Here is a 19164-nt window from a genome sequence, read left to right on the forward strand (position 1 = left end):
CTGAGACAGAGCAGTTGCTGGGATTTTTTTGTGTATGCCTGCATGCAAGATCCACCATTTAAAAGTAATAAGATTAATAATAACAATTGAAGGTAGAGAATAATATTTGGAGCTAGTTTTCTGAATGAGCTGGAAGTCACCATTGTAGCTCAGAGCAGAAAAAGAAAATTATTAAAAATAGGCATGCTTCCTTGCTTCTCTCTTCTCTTACTCACCCACAGCACAGAGTTGTTAGGTGAACTGAGCTTCACAGGGCAAGAAGGCTCTGAGCAGCTCTCTCTGAGTGTTCCTCTACTTCCAGAGGCAGGTGAACAAGTGAAGAGTGAATTCACACTTTAAAGAGCAGCGAAGACCATCTTGCCATGAAGCCGTTCACAGATGAAGATGTAGAAATCTACATCCAGAGCAAGGTAAGACTTTATCTGACCAGATTTTCTGTCTCCCACACTAGGTGTTGATTCTGAAGGGTGCCAAATTTGACACTTAGTTGCTCGCCTGCTGTCTTCATTTCTGAGACAAGATTGGGTGAAGTTTCATGAGAACTGTATTTCTAATGAGATTTCTAGGTTTCTGTTGTAGAATCTTATCTGCTGGTAGCCTAATTTTTCAAGGTGTTTGTCCTCTTCTTCTAGGTGTCCTGAATTTTTGTTCCTAATCTGGAATTCCAGATGTGAGACTAGCTGTAATTGACAGCATTTAAATCTAAGGAAATGTCCTTGCCTCTCTCCCTGTCTGGTGGTCTTGGCTTGACCAAAACAAGACCAACACCAGCCAGGTGTTGCCTCTAAAAAAGATTCATGTAGGAACTGCAGAGGCAGACCAATATTGTTAGAATTCAGTCATCAGTCTGTCACCTCAACTTAGGATACTTCTCTATATACCATGATTAAAATAACATGTCTCATTAGCATATGCAGACTGGAATCTCATTTTCTATTTTATAAGATATTCCAGCACTCAATTTTTCCCCCATTATGAAATGAAATAAAACAGAATAAAATCTTCTGTGAAACAATACTGTTTAATAAAAGTTCTAAGTGAGCCATAACATTTTTTAAAGCTGACATGTTTCATGGCAGTACTTAGCTAGATCCTGTTTTATTGTCTGCTTTCCCCAACAAAATGCAAGATACCAAAGTGACAAATAATTTCAAAATGAGAAAGTGTAAGGCTTTATCTTCTGTAAAGGATCACATATTCTAGTACAATGAAGGGGCTGGTAAGAAAGGTTTGTTTTCTCTGTGGAAATGTTTTGGTGGCAAGTAGGAAAGTTCTCCCAGAAATATACCTTCTTCAGGCATGCAGTGTTGTGCACAGGAAAATAATTCCATAAGAATCTGTTCAGTGAGCTATAACAGAGAACACTTCTCTGAAGATTTAAAAAGCAGAGCTACAAAGGAGGGAACAGAGGGAAGCCATGCACAGGAAAATGCTCATATGACAGCCATAAGTACAAGGAACAGAAGCAGGCTCTAGTTAAGTGAGACTCATAGTTGCCAATATTTTAGATTATACTAGAAGTCTGTTTTCTAGCAGCCCTCCAGCTCTGATGGATTCTTAGTTTCTGCCTGCTCCTGAGCCTCTTGTCCAACTTCAGGCAGTTCAGCTTGTCAAATGCTGCCTGTTTTTGGAAATAGGTCAACCACCTGGTGCAATGAATCTCTATAATACCAGAGATTTCATCCTTAAGCTGCTCATCAAAGGAAAAATTTGAATGTGTATGGTATGGATGAGGCTGGGTAAATAAGGGAAACAGTTTCTAATAAATCTCAGTCCTGCTTCCTTCCCCCTTAATAAAATCATAATTGACCTTGTTATTCAAGTTTTGTGCATTTATTTTAGCACAATTCCCTGAGTTAAGACCTAGTAAGGGGAATGCCAGCGAGTCACAGAAGTGACTGTCCAGCAAATACCATACAGTGTCTTTCTTCCAATGTGTCTGTGCTGGTACTAGAAGTATCTGAGATAAATGCCTTGGCTCTTCAGACTCACCTTCTGTTTTCTGATTTTTTTACCCTCCCTTCTGTAGGAAGGTTATATTTTCCAACAGGATGATTAGGGAGCTAATTATAGTTAGTTAATTATAGTGAGCACCCTCTGTCAGTCACATGCCCATTGTTTTTTATCCCTGCTCCAGTGATGGGGAGAACACATGGAAAGAGGTGTTTAGTGGTACTCCCTCAACTGGTTTTTTTTTTTTTTTAGTGTATATTATAAAGAATTCATGACAACTGCTGTAGCCTAGTCAGTAGGTGATGAAGGCAGAATTAAATGAGGCCAGGCTGTGTTGAATAGATTTTCCCTGGATACTGGAAGTGGCAAAAAATGTTTCCAGCAGGTGCCCCTTAGAGAGAGCAGAGCATGAGGAATGCATAAAGAGGGCACTCTAAGTCTCTGTTTGAGCTGACCCACTGTGTATACTTTTTATACTTTTCAGTTTTAAAAAAGTCTTTTTTTGCATAAAAGCTCTTAGACATGGACAACTTTCTCTGCCACACACCATTCACTTGTTGGAGAAACCATTAGGTATCTTGTCAAGCTTATTGGACTATTCTAAGGAGTTGTTCTGGATGAACAAAAATAAGGTGGAGAAAATAGATACAGTATAGATACAGATGGAGAAGTGCCATAAATGAAAGCTGAGATGAGGAGGTGAAAATGAACATGGGCTAAAATCTTTCAGTGTTTTTTGGGTTTTTTTTAAGTACATGTAAGTAGCTAAAACTGCTCTTAAATAAAATGGTGAATTGGAATGAGGAGGAGGGTGAATTACTAGGGAAATTAAAGGGCATTATATAAACATGAAGGACTACATGGTGTTAAGATAGTAAAGAAACAGAATGTCAAGGGTGGATGAGAGCTCAGTCAAGGGAATATGGTGCTGTTGCCTGACATATTTCCCACTTTCAAAAGCTATTCAGGCTTAGTAGAAGTACTGTTAACTTTGTTGTCTGAGGGAGGAAGGAATTCAAACTCTGCTCATGTTCAAGTTCAGTGTTAGTCAATTGCTGTTTATGGGCTAATGGATATGAGGCAGGCGCTAATCCACTTTAGTCCATTGAATGGTCCCTTTTTATGAAGAAGTGGATGTATTTGTCCTCTTCCAGGCCCTAGGGACACATTTCAACACACTTGTGTGTTTTTGGCTGATAGTAAAAGAGACTAGGGAGTTGTTTAGATGCTGAAGAAGATGCTGAGTAAACAGGACACAGGAAATTTAGAAAGCCATAGGCTGGTTTGGGTTGGAAGGCACTTTTAAAGATCATATAGTGCAGTTTCCCTGCCGTGGACTGTGACACCTTCCACTGGACAAGGGCTCAAAGCCCTGTCCAGCCTTGCCTTGAACACTTCCAGGGATGGGGTATCCACAGTTTCTCTGAGCAACCTGTGCCAGGGCTTCACCACCCTCACAGTACAGAATTTTTAACTTATGATTTTGCTTCCTTTTGGTCTTTGATAATAACAAAATATTGTAGCAATTATATTTGACTGTGGCAATTATGCTTTATCATTCACTTTAGCCGAGTGATGAACTCTGTTTCTGATTTTTTTTCTTGCCTGCAAGCAATAACATTTAGTAGAATATGGTGAGGAAAAAGAAGAATCAAGAAGAAAGCAAAAGCTGCAACTAAATTAGATGAAGCATAGGATCCAAAAATGAACAGTAAACAGTCTTAATATTTCACTCTCCATAAGTAATTCTGCTTGTATAAGTAATGACAAATATGTTCTTGAACTTTGTTAACAGCTGAATCTCCTCACTTTGGTAAATGTGTAAGGATATTTGGGAAATATTAAATGTCCTTTACTAACATGGTTCCTTCATGTTCCTCTTGTTGAATGTCCTTGTTCAGATTGTGACAGTCCCCTTGTGCTCCCTTAACTTTTAGTCATAAGTGAGGTTCAGGTTCATCTTATATTTTTCTGAGTTGTCCACTCATCACCTCAGTTGTCCCAAGACTCAGACATTTCACTGAAATAATTTTCAATAATTCATTATGCAACTACTTCTTGAATTGAAAAACTACCCTTCAAGCCACACAAACACCTAGTTCCCAATGGGGCCAGTTTTGGAAATATGCTTTCACACTGTCTAGGAGTAGAGTTTCATCTGTACTTCAGCCATAAAGAAAATATGGATACTTTCAGTGTAAAAGGTAGGCATCTAACTGATGCCACATACATCTGCCACCTGACTAATGGACAAATCTCGAAGTCTTGATGTCCTGTCAGTTCTTGGAATGGAACATATTCTGACTTTGAGAATGGCTACCATATGCAGGGGAGTAACTGGTATTCTGCATCAAATGGATAAAGACTTGAGACTGTAGAATTAGTTGGTAATAAATTTATCTGTGTAGTGAACTCCCTTCCTTCCATCCAATGGTGTTGGCATGGAAATATCAATTAATACTCAATAGTCTTGAATATTGACCCTTTGGTGTTCTCAGCTCTGTCTCATGGTAAATTGATTGCAATAGACTGGGGAACAATTTTTATTCCCAGTGCAGCACAAGCGCAAATGTTTCAGGATGCTTTAAGCTGATTTGTGTGCTTCCCACTGGAGACTAAGACTGCAATTACATCTAACATGAAGTGTCTTTTCTGGAACTGACAGGTGGAACGGCGGCATTACCTGGTTTCCAAAGCAGTGGAGGAGGTGCAGAAAATCATCCAGCAGCTGACTGCAGAAATCAGCTACAAGGCCGTGCGATTCCAGGCTATCTCCAACTCTGGCATTCACAATGAGAACATCAAGGTATGAAGAAAAACCTTAATGCACTCTCTGGCAGCCTGTAGGCAACCAGAAAGTGATTTCTCCATTATGTAAGTGTTTGTATGGCAGGTACCTCACCCAAACACCACAGACGATGTGCTGACACCACTGTGGAGTTCTACTGACTGGGTCATTGGCACTCACTCATGGACATCTCACAGCCAGAGGAGCATCCAAGAGAGATGGATAAATCAAGCAGAGCCTCTTCTTGCAGCTGCTGTGTTTACAAACAGCATCTATTGCCAGAGCTGTCAATCCACAAACAGAAGCCAAAACTCTTTGGGAGTCAGAAAGAAAAACTTATGCAGCAGTAACTTAAGAAAAAATGCTCATGCCTTCATGAGCTATGACCCATATTTTTCACAGGTAAAAAAGCTGTCAACTCACTAAAAAGGATTAAAGAAGAATTAAAAGTCCTTCTTCTGCTATGAACATTAGAAAGTTTCTTCTGAAAAATATGTTTTTTTCTTTGTCATGAATTGGAATTTCTTTTTCATTAGGAAAAAAATAATTCTTATTAGTGGGAGAATTGAAATGCCTCCCTGCTTTAGACCTTCAGACGTAAAAATAGTAATGTCCTTCCCAGCTGTGACAGAAGAAGGCTGCTTATTTCTTGTGACTCCATTACACAAAAGTAACTAGTAAAGACACAAGAAACAATCACAGCAATGGTAACTTCAGATGAAAACAATTTTTTCATCTGAACTAGTTGAAATAATAATGTCAAGCATTATACTGAACCACAGCCATTTACAGATCAAAACACAGCAAATACATAAAAGCACGAGGCAACTTTTGCAGCTCTCTGGGACTGAAAGGGAAGAAGTCTTTGTATGAAGCTGCTGGAATGGTATGGAGGTGGAGGCAAAATAAAATCACCCAGTCTGAAATGTGGCCATTACCCTGGGGACAAAGACATTCAGATTCATAGCTTTTCTGGATTTCTTGTATCCCAGAGCATGTGGTCTTGTCAGTAAGTATGGCCACAGTGATAGTGCCACATCCTGGTCCATGAGTTCCTTAGTGCCAGACTCTGCCAGGCACCTCTTGTGTGGAACAAACCTGCTTGGCTAATGAGGTCTGACAGGACCAGGGTCAGGGTAAAATTGTTGCTCCGGAAAGCAAAGTAGAACAAGACCACCAAGGCAATCTATTATGAGCAGTAACTTGATGTTATAGTATGCAGATCTGAACAAATTCTGCTTGAAAGAAATCCTCAAAATCTATTTCCTTAAAAGTGGCAGATCTGTTGTTCGTGCTTAACTGAACCCAGTGTTACAAATCTGTGGAAGTAACACTAGGAGGAACTGACTAACTGTCCTATTTGTGTGGGGCATGAAAGAATGGGTTGATGAGAAATTATTTGGTTTGGGCTGTCTACTTCGAAAGATTGAAAACTTTAATACTGTTGCTGACATACTTTAACATAGAGGAGACTTGTGTCCAGGGAAAGTCAATCTATTCATTTTTCCATGTTCAATTTCGCAACATATTTTTTTATGTCAGTTAACTCTACAGGATTTTTCAGAACTTTCAGCTTCTGGCTAAAAGGAATCAATTTAACATGGTGAGAGATCTAAATTTATTGAGAAGCCTCAAGCTCCCTTCTAAATATGAAGGGCTGAGTGGAGACTAGTTAAGAAAAGTCTTCAGGTATACAGTGTTTTCCTGTGATCCATGTAACAAAAAGTTATGCTTTATTGAAAACCTGAATTAAAATTCATATGAACAAAACAGATTATTTAATTTTTAAAAGTTCTAACTGTTTGGGTTTTTTTGTGGCCCACCATTTTTGGAGCTGTCAACTGTGCAGGGCTGATGAAAATTCAGTAAAGTTACAATGAAGAGGGGCAGACTAATCACTGGTACTGCACTGTCCAGTGGCATTGCCAAGTGTTTAATCAAGGTGGGGGAAATGGGGGGGGATTTTCCTTCAACAAACTCCAAGCATCCGGGGAAGCTTGCAGCTTTGCTCTGTGAATGAATGACCTTTGCTGTGAATGAATGATGCTTTCTCTCTGTTCTGTCCACTTGTCTTCCTTTCTGCTTCTCTCAGGATCAGCCAGCTTTACTGGCCAAGTGGTCAGCTATGCTTCGGAGGAAGCGCCCATTCCACCCATCCATCCAGGTACAAAGCCTTCCTGGTGCCTGACAATCCCTGTGCTTGCTTCCTCCTCACACACCCTCTTCTCCAAACAACTTCACCCACCACACTGATCCTCCCATGACCGATTTGTCCTCTGAACAAGAGACTTGCTTTTTTTTCCCTCTCAAAGAGTAATTATTTTCTTTCTAACCTAATATTTCTGTCTCCCTGGAACAGCCTGGCCAGGTTCACAAGAATGAGGTTATATTTAATTTGCCCAGCATACTCTAGACAGAATGTTAACACAGCAGAACTGGCCACAAGTTACACACCCAGAACTGGAGACTCTTGCCTGTGGCCTGCACACAGTGTGTGAGACCATCTTGTGACAGCATAGGTGTGGGACTGGGATTTGTTTAGGCCAAGAAGTTACCAACTGCCCAGCTTTACAGTGCTAATCCCAGCCTTGTGCATTCTGTTGTTTTCTGGTAAGCCCCAGGTGGAGGACCCTTGTGACTTGCATTTGTAGGCACTCACATAACATGTGCAGCTCTTCCCTTTGCAATTTATTGGGTGCCAGTGCATACAAGACAGCATTTTGGTATGGGGGGAAATGGTTGTTTACCTGAAAATGTGGCTGAGGCAGTGAGAGGAGTAGTAACTGCATGACAGCCATTGTATTTTTTCCTTATGGAGCCTATTACTCTGTTTCTAAACTGCCCACAGGATTTCTCAGCCCCACCAAAGCTGACATGTGCAGGTCAGCTTGATCTGCAATGTCATCCTTTCAGCATCTTCCTTTATGGTTTATATTTAACAAAAGAGCAGCATCCTCATTTATGGATCATATTTGACAAAAGAGCAGCATCCTGGTGTTTTCTTTGCTATTTCTGTGCTTCTGGCTAGCCATCTTTTGTTTTCCAAATCTCTTGCCAGGGAGCAGAGAGGACCAGCTGCTCCCTGTGAGACAGAGAGACAGGAGGTAAGCATAGCAAGGCAGCCCCTGCCCTATGGTCCTTGAGTGAGACAGATGAAAGGAGGGCAGCTGGGTCAGCCACGAGTGTAGATCATAAGGGGAGCCTGCTGATAAGTCAGGTCTGAGGTCAAGCTGCTTCCCCACTCACTGGATCCCAGGGCTAACCTGAAATAGGGGTCCCAGACCCATGGCAGAAGGTCCAGAAAGGCTGCTTAGGGGCAAAAAAACCTGTTAGTGCCCTCAGGGCCCTGGCACCTCTGTGGTAATACTTTAAATCAGCTGAGATGAGGAAGGCTACCAGAGTGTTTTGGATTATTACAGGAGAGTGACAAGCGTGTTTCGTTCACCATGGGTGTAACCACCTCACAGCAGTGGCTGTCACTTCACATCCTGCTCATGCAGCAGCTTCACCTTACTTATGCCACTGTAAGTTAGGTTTGGTCTGCAATGTTCCTAAGCCAACATGGTAAAAATCTGAGGACTGAACACCCCTTCTGGAATCACAACTGCCAGATGCTTCCAAAGTAGCACTTGGACATGTCTGGCTATGCCCTTGGCCAGACAGATGATGTTTTGTGGTATTTGAGTCACCTCATTCTTTCCTTGCAAATACTGTCTCAGAACTGCTTTTTATTAGAAAATGGTTGTTCCCCAAGTGAGGCAAATGAACTGGCTTGCAAACAAGCCTCTTTAAGGCTTCCTTGTCCATTGGTTGCTGCCTCTACCCTTACACTGTTTCTGTCATGCTTATCAGGAAATGCAGTTCCATACATTACAGCTGGCCAAAACCTGGACTTATTTCTGGGTGTGACACTGCCTCTGTAGGCTCAGGCATGTCACTTGCCTTATGTCTGTCCCTTTAAAGGCCAGTCAAACAGAAACACTTGAAACACTTGTGAAATGAATGGGCCATAGCCTTCTTTTGCTAATGTCTCTCACGGACTTCGAAAGAGATCAGAAAGGTGAACTTTTTGCCATAGTTATGACTAGCATTGGACTCTGGGCTTATCTCAAGTAACAATTCTGAGATAATAACTACCACTCTTTGGGTTTCCCTTGGCTGGATCTCAAAACATATTTACTTATGCCTTCCTGCTTCTTGGAAGCTGCTGGTTATTACATGTCATCAATTGCAGACTAGAAATAACAAGAAAAGGGGGAAAGCATGGCAGGTGTTGTGGCAAATTAGCCAGTGAGCTCTTATCTTCTAAGAGCTTCACATCAGACACCTTCTAAGACAATTTCCTTTTAGTCTGCATGCCTCCAAGGTAACCCTTAGACACATCCTGGCTGTGTTCAGTTAGTCCCATCATAGTTTGTCCTTCTTTTCAAAGCCCCCAGTTTTACCTAGTACTTCCTCAACCCTGTTTTCCTTATGGATCTGCCCTTGTCTCCTCTCTCCATCTCTCTGAACTCTCCTAGGTCTTAGCACCCAGCCAGTTCCTCATCACAGTTCCTCTGCGTGGCCTGACCGGCTACAGGGAATGCCAGGTACGGCACTGGCGCTATTACACCGTGAATGGAGCCAAGCTCCTCTCCTCCGTGCGGGACCCTGAGGAATTGCATCAGTGGCTGGAGGTGGAGCAGTTCTCAAAAAGCCTTCAGCAGTGGCATGAAGAGGATGTGAACATCGAAGGTGATCTGGTTCCAGCCAAAGTCCTCATCGTCTTCCGGGAGCTGGTGGAGAAGTCGATCGTCTCCTGTAACCTCTCCAGTGAGTTTGGTGGGGACAGGTGTGAGGGAAACCATCACACATGCAGAGTGTTTGGCTTGCATGGTCAGAAGCTGAGCAAAACTCTGCAAAGCCAGGAAGCCTTCAAGTGATTGAAGGATCTACACAGACCTGCATTGAAGATAGAATTCATTAGTTCTGGGGCTCTTTGTACCCAAGATGTTTCTCCTTTCTTCGGAATTTGGGTAGGGTCTGCAGCAACAACACCCTGGCAGTTCAACTGAGAGGCAGCCTATATTTTTAGAACACTTAGGAGTTTGTTTGGGAAAAAATCCTTCTCTACTACAGTACCTGCAATATATTTAAATTATTAATGAAGGTAGTATAGGAAAATTGGGTACTGGAAAGATGTGTACATCTGAGAAGAACATGTTTGAAGATATTTAAAGGGCAGATAATGCTCTGGGGAAACCTTAGTTGCCCACAGATTTCCCACAGCATCGGATGGTGGGAACTAAGTAGAAGCACTTCTACTGAAGCAAAATATTTTGGACAAGAGCTCTTTTCCCCAGTGTCCAGGCTATTCCTGTGGTGCCTCTTCCCATAGCATGGTTCCAGAATGACTTCACTCATCAGTAGCCTAATGAGTCTTCTATATTTCAGAGCAATAGAAGCTATTTCCACTGATCTGATCACACTCTGAATTGTAGTCACAGGAAAAAAAAAGTCAAGCTCTGCTAGATAATAGCATTTTTTTCAGGAAGTACTTCTTATTATAGGAATGGAAAGGTGGATAGCAATAAAATTTCACCATTGAGGCTCACAAGAAAGACCAGCTGGAACAGGCTTGCTTCTGAGGCTTTACCTATGTGAAAGTTTTTGTGTTGGGCAGCAATCACATCAAGTTTTTGAGTGAAAATTGAGTGTTGCAGGAAAGGTACTTGCAAGGACCCCAGAGAGTGGTGTTTAGGTTGATGATTCTGATGCCTTTTTTGTATGGTCCACTGGGAGGAGATGAGCTAAGATGAAGTCCAGAGAAGCAATTACCATTTTTGGTTTTTAATGTGAAGAATGGACTTCATTCATCCCACAGTATGGCTAAAGTTACAGAAAAACTGCACTTGATTTCTTTGCTTCCTTGTTTTTTAATTATTTCAACACCAGCAAAATCAGTTTTTGAGATGTCTCACTTTTCATTAGTGGAAAAATAGGTATAAACATTGCAATGCTTTTGGAAATGCTATGAACATATTTACATGCTGATACAGTGGTTGCTCTAACACATCTCAGCTGCTAGGGATCCTTGTTGGGAGCTTGGGAACACAACAATTCCTGTTTTGATGCCACACGTGGCTCAGCAGGGAAGTAGCACATAGATTTTCTGAGGTGAATGAAGTTTTGGTTGGGATGGACTCTACTCTTTGCATGGTAAGGTAATTCACCCCATGAATTGCTCCTTAGCACATGCCAGTCAAAATGAGGTGGGATAACACACTGCTCTTTAAAGGGCTTATGTTCATCTGCTCAGCCTTTCACTTCAGTGGGTTAGACAATGAACATGCAGTTGGCTCAGATGGCAGAGCTGAAGGGGCAATGATCCTGCCAGAGTGACTGGGACAGAAACTTCTTCCATGAACTCAGCTGGACCAACAGGAAACATTCCACAAAGTCCATTAGTTGCAGCTTGTTTTCCTTTCTGTACTCTTAGATCATGTTGTTCCTGGAGACGAGCCACTCTTCTTTAACACTGAGGAAACTTCTTTCCTCCCAATCCCCTTGGAACTAACTCTCCTTAACACTCAGCACCTGCAGTGATGTAGCAGTTAGCCTTTTCTGTGTGACTGCTCTACACAACAGACCATAAATTCTGGTATTGTCTCCTGTGCAAGTGCATCTCCAGAAATAAACTTTACAGATAGCCCACAAAATATTCTGAATGCCTGGCAGTGGTAAGTGTGATCTGGCGTGGGTCTGATCTTAGGTTCTCTGAAGGAAGAAGAACATCTTTAGATAGGAAGTGTTCATCTGGTCCTCTCCAATCTGCAGTGATCTCCTTGTAGTATACCATTAGAAATGTTAAGTTGCACCACTTATCTAGCTTTATTTTTAAGAACCTGATCCTAGGACTTAAGAGGACCCACAAAGAAAACAAAAAAGCATTATAATTGAGTGTAAAGTTAAGAACATTGTTCTTCCATCTTCCTGTTCTCCTTCCCCAGGATAGACTTCTATAGATTTAGGCTTTTCTTACAGTCTTCATGTGTTATTGAGGAGATGGTGTTAAGACAGAGCAATAGAGCTGCAAGGTCCTAGACAGCCTCTTGCTTGACTTGTAGAAAAGGACCTTTTTATCTATATTTTCTTCTCTTGTTGTCTTTTCACAGGTAAAGTGACAGTGCTGGAGAGCTTCAGCTCAGTGGTCCGGGTGGCTGTGGAGACGTCAGAATCCCAGGTTGAGGTGGAGCTGGTCCCTGCTGTGGAGATTCCAACGTGCTGGCCCGAGAAAGCCCGGTGGCCTCGTTGCCTTAGGCGTTGGCCTTCTCAGGAAAAAGTGCAGTGCATCAAGGTAAACAGTGTAAAAAACACCCTTAACTAACTCTGGGATGGAATTTACCTCTAAGGTGTCTGACAGTGTTTTTCCAAGGAAAGAACTGTATGGTGATGGCAGTAGGGTTAGAAGATGTATTTCTAAAGAGAGAAGCAGTGTTTCAAAATATTCTGTCGGAATTTATTTGGATTTTGTTTCCCCCCCTTACAGTGGTGAATTCTATAGGAAAAATCTGAGTTAACTTTTTATTGTGTGAGTCTCCAGCAAACAGTTCTACCTGCATCACACAGCTCTGACATGCATCATTCTTGTTCTGCTTCACATAAGACTTCAGCAAATAGGCTGGTGTCTTGCAATTTTCCCTCCAGCTCAATCCCATCTTTCCCTACAACATTTATGGCTGAATTCTGGCACTTCAGCTCAACCCCAGCTGCCAAGTTCCTGCCAGTCCCATTCTACCTTCCAGTCCTGCTCCCCTCCCTGCTGCACAGGAAAGTGCCTGCAGAGCTGTACCTCTGCTTTAGTGGCACTGCTGGTACTGTGCCTGATGGCTGTAGAACAGGATCTCCCGGCAGTAATTAATACCAGCACACAAGGAAACAATGCAAAATGTGTGTTTATTCAACTAAGAATTAAGATGGGAGTGCACCTCATGTTTGCTGTCTCTGCTAACATGCTTTTGTAACCTGTGTCTGCATTGCTGGGAGAAGTTTGCCTCTGATCTGCTGTCACACTTCCCCTGTCGTTCCTCAGTCGCTGGGTTTCGACCTCCTGGCCCGCTCTAATTACCACTGGCAGCTGTGCTTCTCCCGTGCTGAGCACATCCTCATGGAGGGACTGGATGAAGATGGTGGTTGTCGCATGAAGTGCTTCAGGGTCATGAGGCAGATGAAGGAAGATGTCTGGTGTGCTGGGAATAAGCCTGTCATCACAGCTTATCACCTCCAGGTAGGCACCACCCTGATACCTGCATACAGTGACGGGATCTGTTGCAGTGGCTTCCATCCAGTAATGTCAGAATGTTGTGGTGTAAGTCAGTGTAGCATCTGTGTAACTTCTAAGGTAACTGTTAAAACTGCTGTACCTTTTCATTGCTTTATGGTGGCAAGGAGTTCACTGAATACGTGTTCCAAACTTCAGTAAGGAACTAAGGCCTGTAGGAACAGTATGATTGCAGCAACATAAATAGTTGAGGCCCCTCCTCTGTTTTGATTTCACGTTGTACTGTTGTCTGTAATTGCACACTTGCTTCCTGCTTCTTGACTATCCCAGACATCTATATCCATCTGCCTCTCTGGTGGAAGGTGGTGCTTTTTTTCTTTGTGGATGTGTACCAAACAAAACTGTCTTAGGCGAGCATTATTAATGAATTAGGTGAAAACTACAGTTCTGGTGGTGGTTCACTTGGGATAGGAAGGGAAGAAGGAGGAGTTAAAGAGGTGGTGGCATCCTCCCTGCACCTATTTCAGGGTTCAAGATGGCTTCAAACAAGATTTGTGAAGAAGAGAGAGAAGACCCTGCTGTTACTGTGTCTCCACATCTGACAGCTGCAGACACCACTGTGCCACAGGCAGCACCATGTGTTAGATTATAGATTAAAAATCCTGTTTTCTGGGACTTCTTCCTCCTGGAGTTACCAGGGAGAGGCTGTACTTTTCCCACCTTGAAGCCTCAAGCCATTAGGTTCCTACTGTAGTTACTGATCTTTTGGTGTCTGAAATCAGATGCAATGCTGAGAGTCGTCCTAAAGAAAAAGCTGGTGACCATCAAATGCTGTTACAGTCATGGCACTACACTAAGTCAAGATGGAATTAAAAAATTAATGAGGCTGATTAGAGCTTAGCTGAATGCAAAACTCCTCAGTGCCTCTAAGAACTACCTAGTGGGAAAACTGTCATATGTAAGACAAAGTGAAAAACCATTTAACCATTAGGAACAATGTTTTTCCCTGGCTGAAGGAGCAGATGTGCAGGAAGTGCTGTTGCATGGACTTTTGATCAAAGTAGGAAACTATTTAGAAGCTCTTCAATTCTTTACTATAGTTACTATAGTTCCGGCTTTTACAGCAAGAGAGGATTGGTTTACCAGACAGAAAGAATTTTTCAAAGTTACTCATATTAGAAAGAAAAACAGGAAAAAAAGAAAAGAAAAATGAGAGAAACAGTCGGTGGTTAAACCAGCAGTTGAGCAGAGGCTTAGCGTTAAGTTTCTTCACATTCTCATGTTCCCCCTGTTTCTTCACAAATTCTCAGGTTGCCCCTGTCAGAGGTATCCAACAATTAGGATTAAACAAGATTCTCTGTGACAGGGGAAATCTGCATACCAGGAGCTCTGAAAGCCAGAGAGAACCATGTAATTGCCCTTCTTTTGCTTACCTGCATAGAAATGAAGTTTGAGATCTGGAATTTCAAAAAGATCTAGGTACATTCTGAAAGCGAACTCTATGCTGTTGGTAGAGAGCTGGAAGTTAGGGACATAAATACTGGGGATAAATCACTTGTTTGGGCTCCTGACTGAAAAAGCATCACTGTTTTCCTTGCCTTCAGAAACTTCATTACAACTGCTGCCTGCTGAAGTAGTTTTAGTGTGTCAGAAGGTAACTACTCTGCAAGTCTTCAAGGAGCAGCTCTCAGAGAGTTATAGCTTGAATTCCTCACTATGTCTTTGTTCCCTGGTGACATTCAAGAAAAGGGTTTGTGGTTATTGCAGCTGTGAACAAAAAAATTTTCACATTTGAAAAACTGTTTGAGAATAAATTTGTCAGCAGTACAACTATAGATGAAATTCTACCTCTGTAGAAACAGACATTGTTGAAGGCTGTGGTTCTGCCTCCTCTCAAAATGTCTGTGAGTCTCTCTTTGGGTAGCTGAATTTGCAAAATAAAATTGGGATTCAGAGGACAGTTAAGGAGCTTAGCAGAATTATTGAACACTGAATAGGTGATTTTGTACTTTAAAATGTTATTTCAGGCTGACCAAGGCAGTCAGTACTGCTTTTTTGGTACAATAAGTCTAAGTTCCATGAGAAAATTCTTCTCAGTCATGGGAAAGTCTGAGAAAATGCAACATAGGCAGTGTAAAAATAATATTATAAGAGCAACAATCATATGCATTTTGTTATTTTAACTATGTATTTCTCAAATGTTAAATTGCATAAAATAATTTTGGAGGAATAGAACATAAAACATGAAGTATCACATTTCAGAAAAAAACAGGCAGTATTTGAGCAGAAAGCAAGCCTTGCACCTGCAATAGCTTCTTGGAATCTCAGTCTGTTCAAGATGCAATCTTCGTGTATCTTCAGCACAAATACAGCTGAAGCTAACAAATAATTATGTTGATCTTATTATGCTCTGTTCCTCCTTGCATCTACTGGCTTCTACCCTTGCATAATAGGTCATTTTCTACAGCTTAAAATGCCTGGCATTTCTACAGAGCCTCCTGCTGGAGGATGGCAAATAGGCCAAGATTCTTTTAGTGACATCATTTTCCTTGGGCTCCTGGCTCAGTCAGTGAAGAGTGGCTCCTCTGGGGAGAGATCCTAACCAGGCACCTCCGAGCTGCTCTTCCTGGTCATTTGGGATCCCTCCATTGCAGAAACGTTACCACAGCAAGGTAGCAGCATGTGTCTGTGTGATTTCCAAGGCTGTCAGCCATTTACCAGCACTAAAAGTGCCTTAGTAAGCTGTGTGAGCCCTCGACAGAACCTCTAACACATCTTCTCTCCCATCTGCTTCTTGCAGACAGTGCTATTCTGGACGTGTGAAAAATACCCACGCACCAAGGATTGGCGCTGCTTCCCTGAAGCCTTTCTGAGGCTGGTACAGAAGCTGCACAAGTGTGTAAGCCAGCACTTCCTCAAGCATTACTTTCTCAAGAACACCAATCTGCTCAAATATGCCAACACCAGTGACCTGGACCTGGTGGCCAGCAAGCTGGCAGTCTTCTTGGAGAACCCTGTTTTCTGCCTGGACTAAGGCAGGCAAAGATCTTGCCCCAAGCCCGAGTAGATCCCCCAGCTCCTCTCCCCACCTGTGGTTACCCCCCGTGTCCTTCCAGTAGATGTTGCAGCTGGCTCTGTGAGATGGTTGGCACATGCAGCGCTAAAGAGAAGTGTCGAGCTGGCAGCGGTGGGCGGTGAAAACTGATGGGAGGTATCACTTGATGCCCAGCTGATCTAATTTGCTTTCAACAGTGACAGCCTGCCTGGAAGCTACAGCCAGTGAAACCCAACTTTGTGTGTCAGTCAGAGCAGGCAACTGCCTTGTTCTGTGTTTCCAGTCTTGTGGCACCTAAGCTGAAAGGCAGCGCAAAGGAGTCTCGCTCTGCTGCCTCTGTAACCTAGCCCATGTATTGTTGCTGCAGTCACCTTTCTCACAAGGACAGCGGGTTTAATTGCCTGCTTACCTCACAGGCCAGCTTTGCAGAGGGGCAGAGGAACATTTCTGAGGTATTCTGAAGCTGGAAGCTTTGTCAGAGGAAATTCAATTCAGTGAGATCTGCTCCAGTAGGAATCTAGTAGGAATTTAACCATGCTGCTAGTGTTGAAAAGCTCAGTGGAATCAAGAAGAGGAACAACGGGTTTTGCCTCTTCTTTTTTCTTTCTTCCACTTATATTTTTCTTCCAATTGCTTCAAATATGTCTTTTTCATGTTTGCCTTTGCCAGTTGTGTTAGTGCCATACAATCAAGGGGCTTTGGCAGATCAGATTTCACTCCCATCCCCAGCTCTATCCAGCAGGCTGGACAAAGAGCAGGTCTTTCCCTAGTTGTTAACACCCACCTATTTTTAGGTGCAGTGCAGAAGGAGAGTATTTTTCAAAGGCTTTTAGCTCCAAGATCCCCAGTGCTTTTAATTTTGTGGATGTTTCAAAAGAAAATGGATTTTAGTATTTCAAAAGAACAAAGCTTTAGAATTAATATAAAGAATGCTGGGTTTAATGTTATTAAATCACTAAGACTAAACCAAGACAGGGGGGGATTTTGGGTTTGGATTGGTGGGGTTTTTTTGTCACATCTGTGCAGGAAAGTAAACAAGTCCTTTGCCAGGGTGGGATTTGCATCCCATGCTCCAGGAAGCTGCACAAGGCACATCTGCGGCGTGGCGTCTCCCCGTCGTGGCAGACTGCGGTACAGCCCCGCGTCTCCAGCGCAGCCTCTGCCTCTGGAGCAGGCTGTCTTCTACAGTGTCTTCAGCAGAGTGGATATGGGTCAGGAAGGATCTCAGCTGTGTGGTCCTGGTCTGGTCGTGTCTCCTGCATCACACTCACCATGTATAGACCTGATCCCACCATGTAAACTGGTACCCGTGTTGCTTCGATCCTTGGAATAACCTCCAAGTTGCCTTTCCACATGGGTAACTGCGTTGTGTGGAACTGTTTCAAACAGTTAACTTCTCTTGCTAAACCTTTGTTCTCCAGGCTCCCTAAATGGGACACAAGTGTCAGTTTCATGATGACACCTCCTGTTCAAGTGTGACTTTCCTGTTTCCTGTAAGTTGAGCTGTTTCATTAAAGCACAAGGAAATGCCAATCTGCCAGGCAGAGTCAAACAGCTGTGGCAATGAAGTGATGTCTCCTGTTTCATCTTGATTTTGTCTTGTGGTTGAAAGGCTGGCTTCTGAAGTTAGGAGGGCAAAAACAATTCAAACTGTTCGAGGATAGTGCAAAACATTCAGAGCTGTTAATCCCAAATTTAATATTTTACTGCTCTGATGTATGGCTCTTGTGGGATTTAGTTGTGGCTGTTGAAGAATTTATCTCCCTTTATAGCTGGGTGAAAAAAAAAGTTTCAATGGTGATACCTCAACTTGGATGCAGCTGTGTATCAGTCCTCAGCTGCTGAGCTTCACAGCCTGCTGTGAAGCAAAACCATGGGTGTGCACCGTGTGCTGCACAGCCGTGACATGGAGTGTTCCACTGCTCTGCCAGGGTGGCAGCCTCTTACAGCCAGGAATGAGTCAGCAAAGCCAGGAAATAAGCACGGAACGATGGACCCCTGCTTTGATCCAAGTCTGATCAGTTTTTTCTCTGTTTTCTTCTTGTTTACACGAGCAAATGCATCAGGTAGCATATGCTGCTGCAGAAAGTATCCTCGTCACCATGTTTAAGTGGAAGGTACATTACTACTGACCACAAAGACACACAGGAATAGTCCTACAGCTTTTTCTCCAGAACAGCAAGATGTGACACAGCTCACCCCTGGCAAAGGGAACAGGCTTTGAGGAAAGGACTAATGTGTTCGTGGAAGCAGTTGAATGCAATAATTAATTCCTCTCAGAGACATCTTTGAGATACTATCTTACATCATCTTGTGCAGGTCTGCTTGGGTGTGTGGGGTTCTGTTGTGAGGCAGTTTTAGTTTTTTGTGGTTGTGGGAGTTGTGCAGGAGGTCTCTTACTAAAAATAACCAAACTTGCCAAATATATTTATCACATTTCTTACCACAGTAAACTTTCTGCTAATAGCTTTTCACTTATTCACGAAGCCTGACTGCAAAATCATGGCCTCACCCCAAGATTTTCTTCCAAAAAGAGATACCACATTGTGTTTTGGCTACAGAATAAGTTTTATGTATCATATTTATAATTTTTCTCTTTTAAAAGTGAGCATCTGGACAAATACAGACTTTCTTGAAGTAAGTTTAATCAAAAATTCTTTGTTCAGAAGGAATGTGATGACCATTTTCTCTCCCTCTCTTTTTCATTGCTTTCATGAGTTTTTGCTGCATTCTCAGCCCTTGCTACAGTCAGCATAGCTCTGTCTGTCACAAATTTGAATTGAATGTGTTGTTCTGACGTACAAAACTCATGATGTTTTGTCTTTTTACACAGCTTGCCTTCTAGTCACTAGAGGGCAATGTCTCTCTGAAACACAAACACCGATCCAGCATCTTGCTCTTAAAATCAGCATCTTGTTATTATCATCGAGATGAGACAAATGAGCTCAATTCATTTAATGCTGAATTCTGTTGCCAAAAAGGAGAGAAGAGACCATGGGGGAGCTTTCTAATAAATAGCAAATCCTGAGTAAAAAGTCTCTAAATTCTGGAAGCCACTCTAAGAGCCAGAATATGGATTTATTGTTTCTGATAGTCTTGCAGTAATTC

At 42.4% G+C, this 19164-nt stretch overlaps 1 protein-coding gene across 1 annotated transcript; it reads left to right on the plus strand.

Moving 5' to 3' along the window:
- The first annotated feature begins 309 nt into the window (after positions 1–309).
- On the plus strand, positions 310–17618 carry MAB21L3 (mab-21 like 3). The gene is made up of 7 exons (XM_031505530.2): positions 310–410; positions 4619–4759; positions 6834–6905; positions 9262–9553; positions 11896–12077; positions 12813–13007; positions 15802–17618. The coding sequence occupies exons 1-7, from the start codon at positions 363–365 to the stop codon at positions 16033–16035; spliced, it is 1164 nt and encodes a 387-aa protein (XP_031361390.1). The 5' UTR covers positions 310–362; the 3' UTR covers positions 16036–17618.
- The last annotated feature ends 1546 nt before the right edge of the window (positions 17619–19164 follow it).

The sequence above is a fragment of the Lonchura striata genome, chromosome 2 (genome assembly GCF_046129695.1).
Source record: "Lonchura striata isolate bLonStr1 chromosome 2, bLonStr1.mat, whole genome shotgun sequence".
In the NCBI taxonomy this organism is placed as follows: Eukaryota; Metazoa; Chordata; class Aves; order Passeriformes; family Estrildidae; genus Lonchura; species Lonchura striata.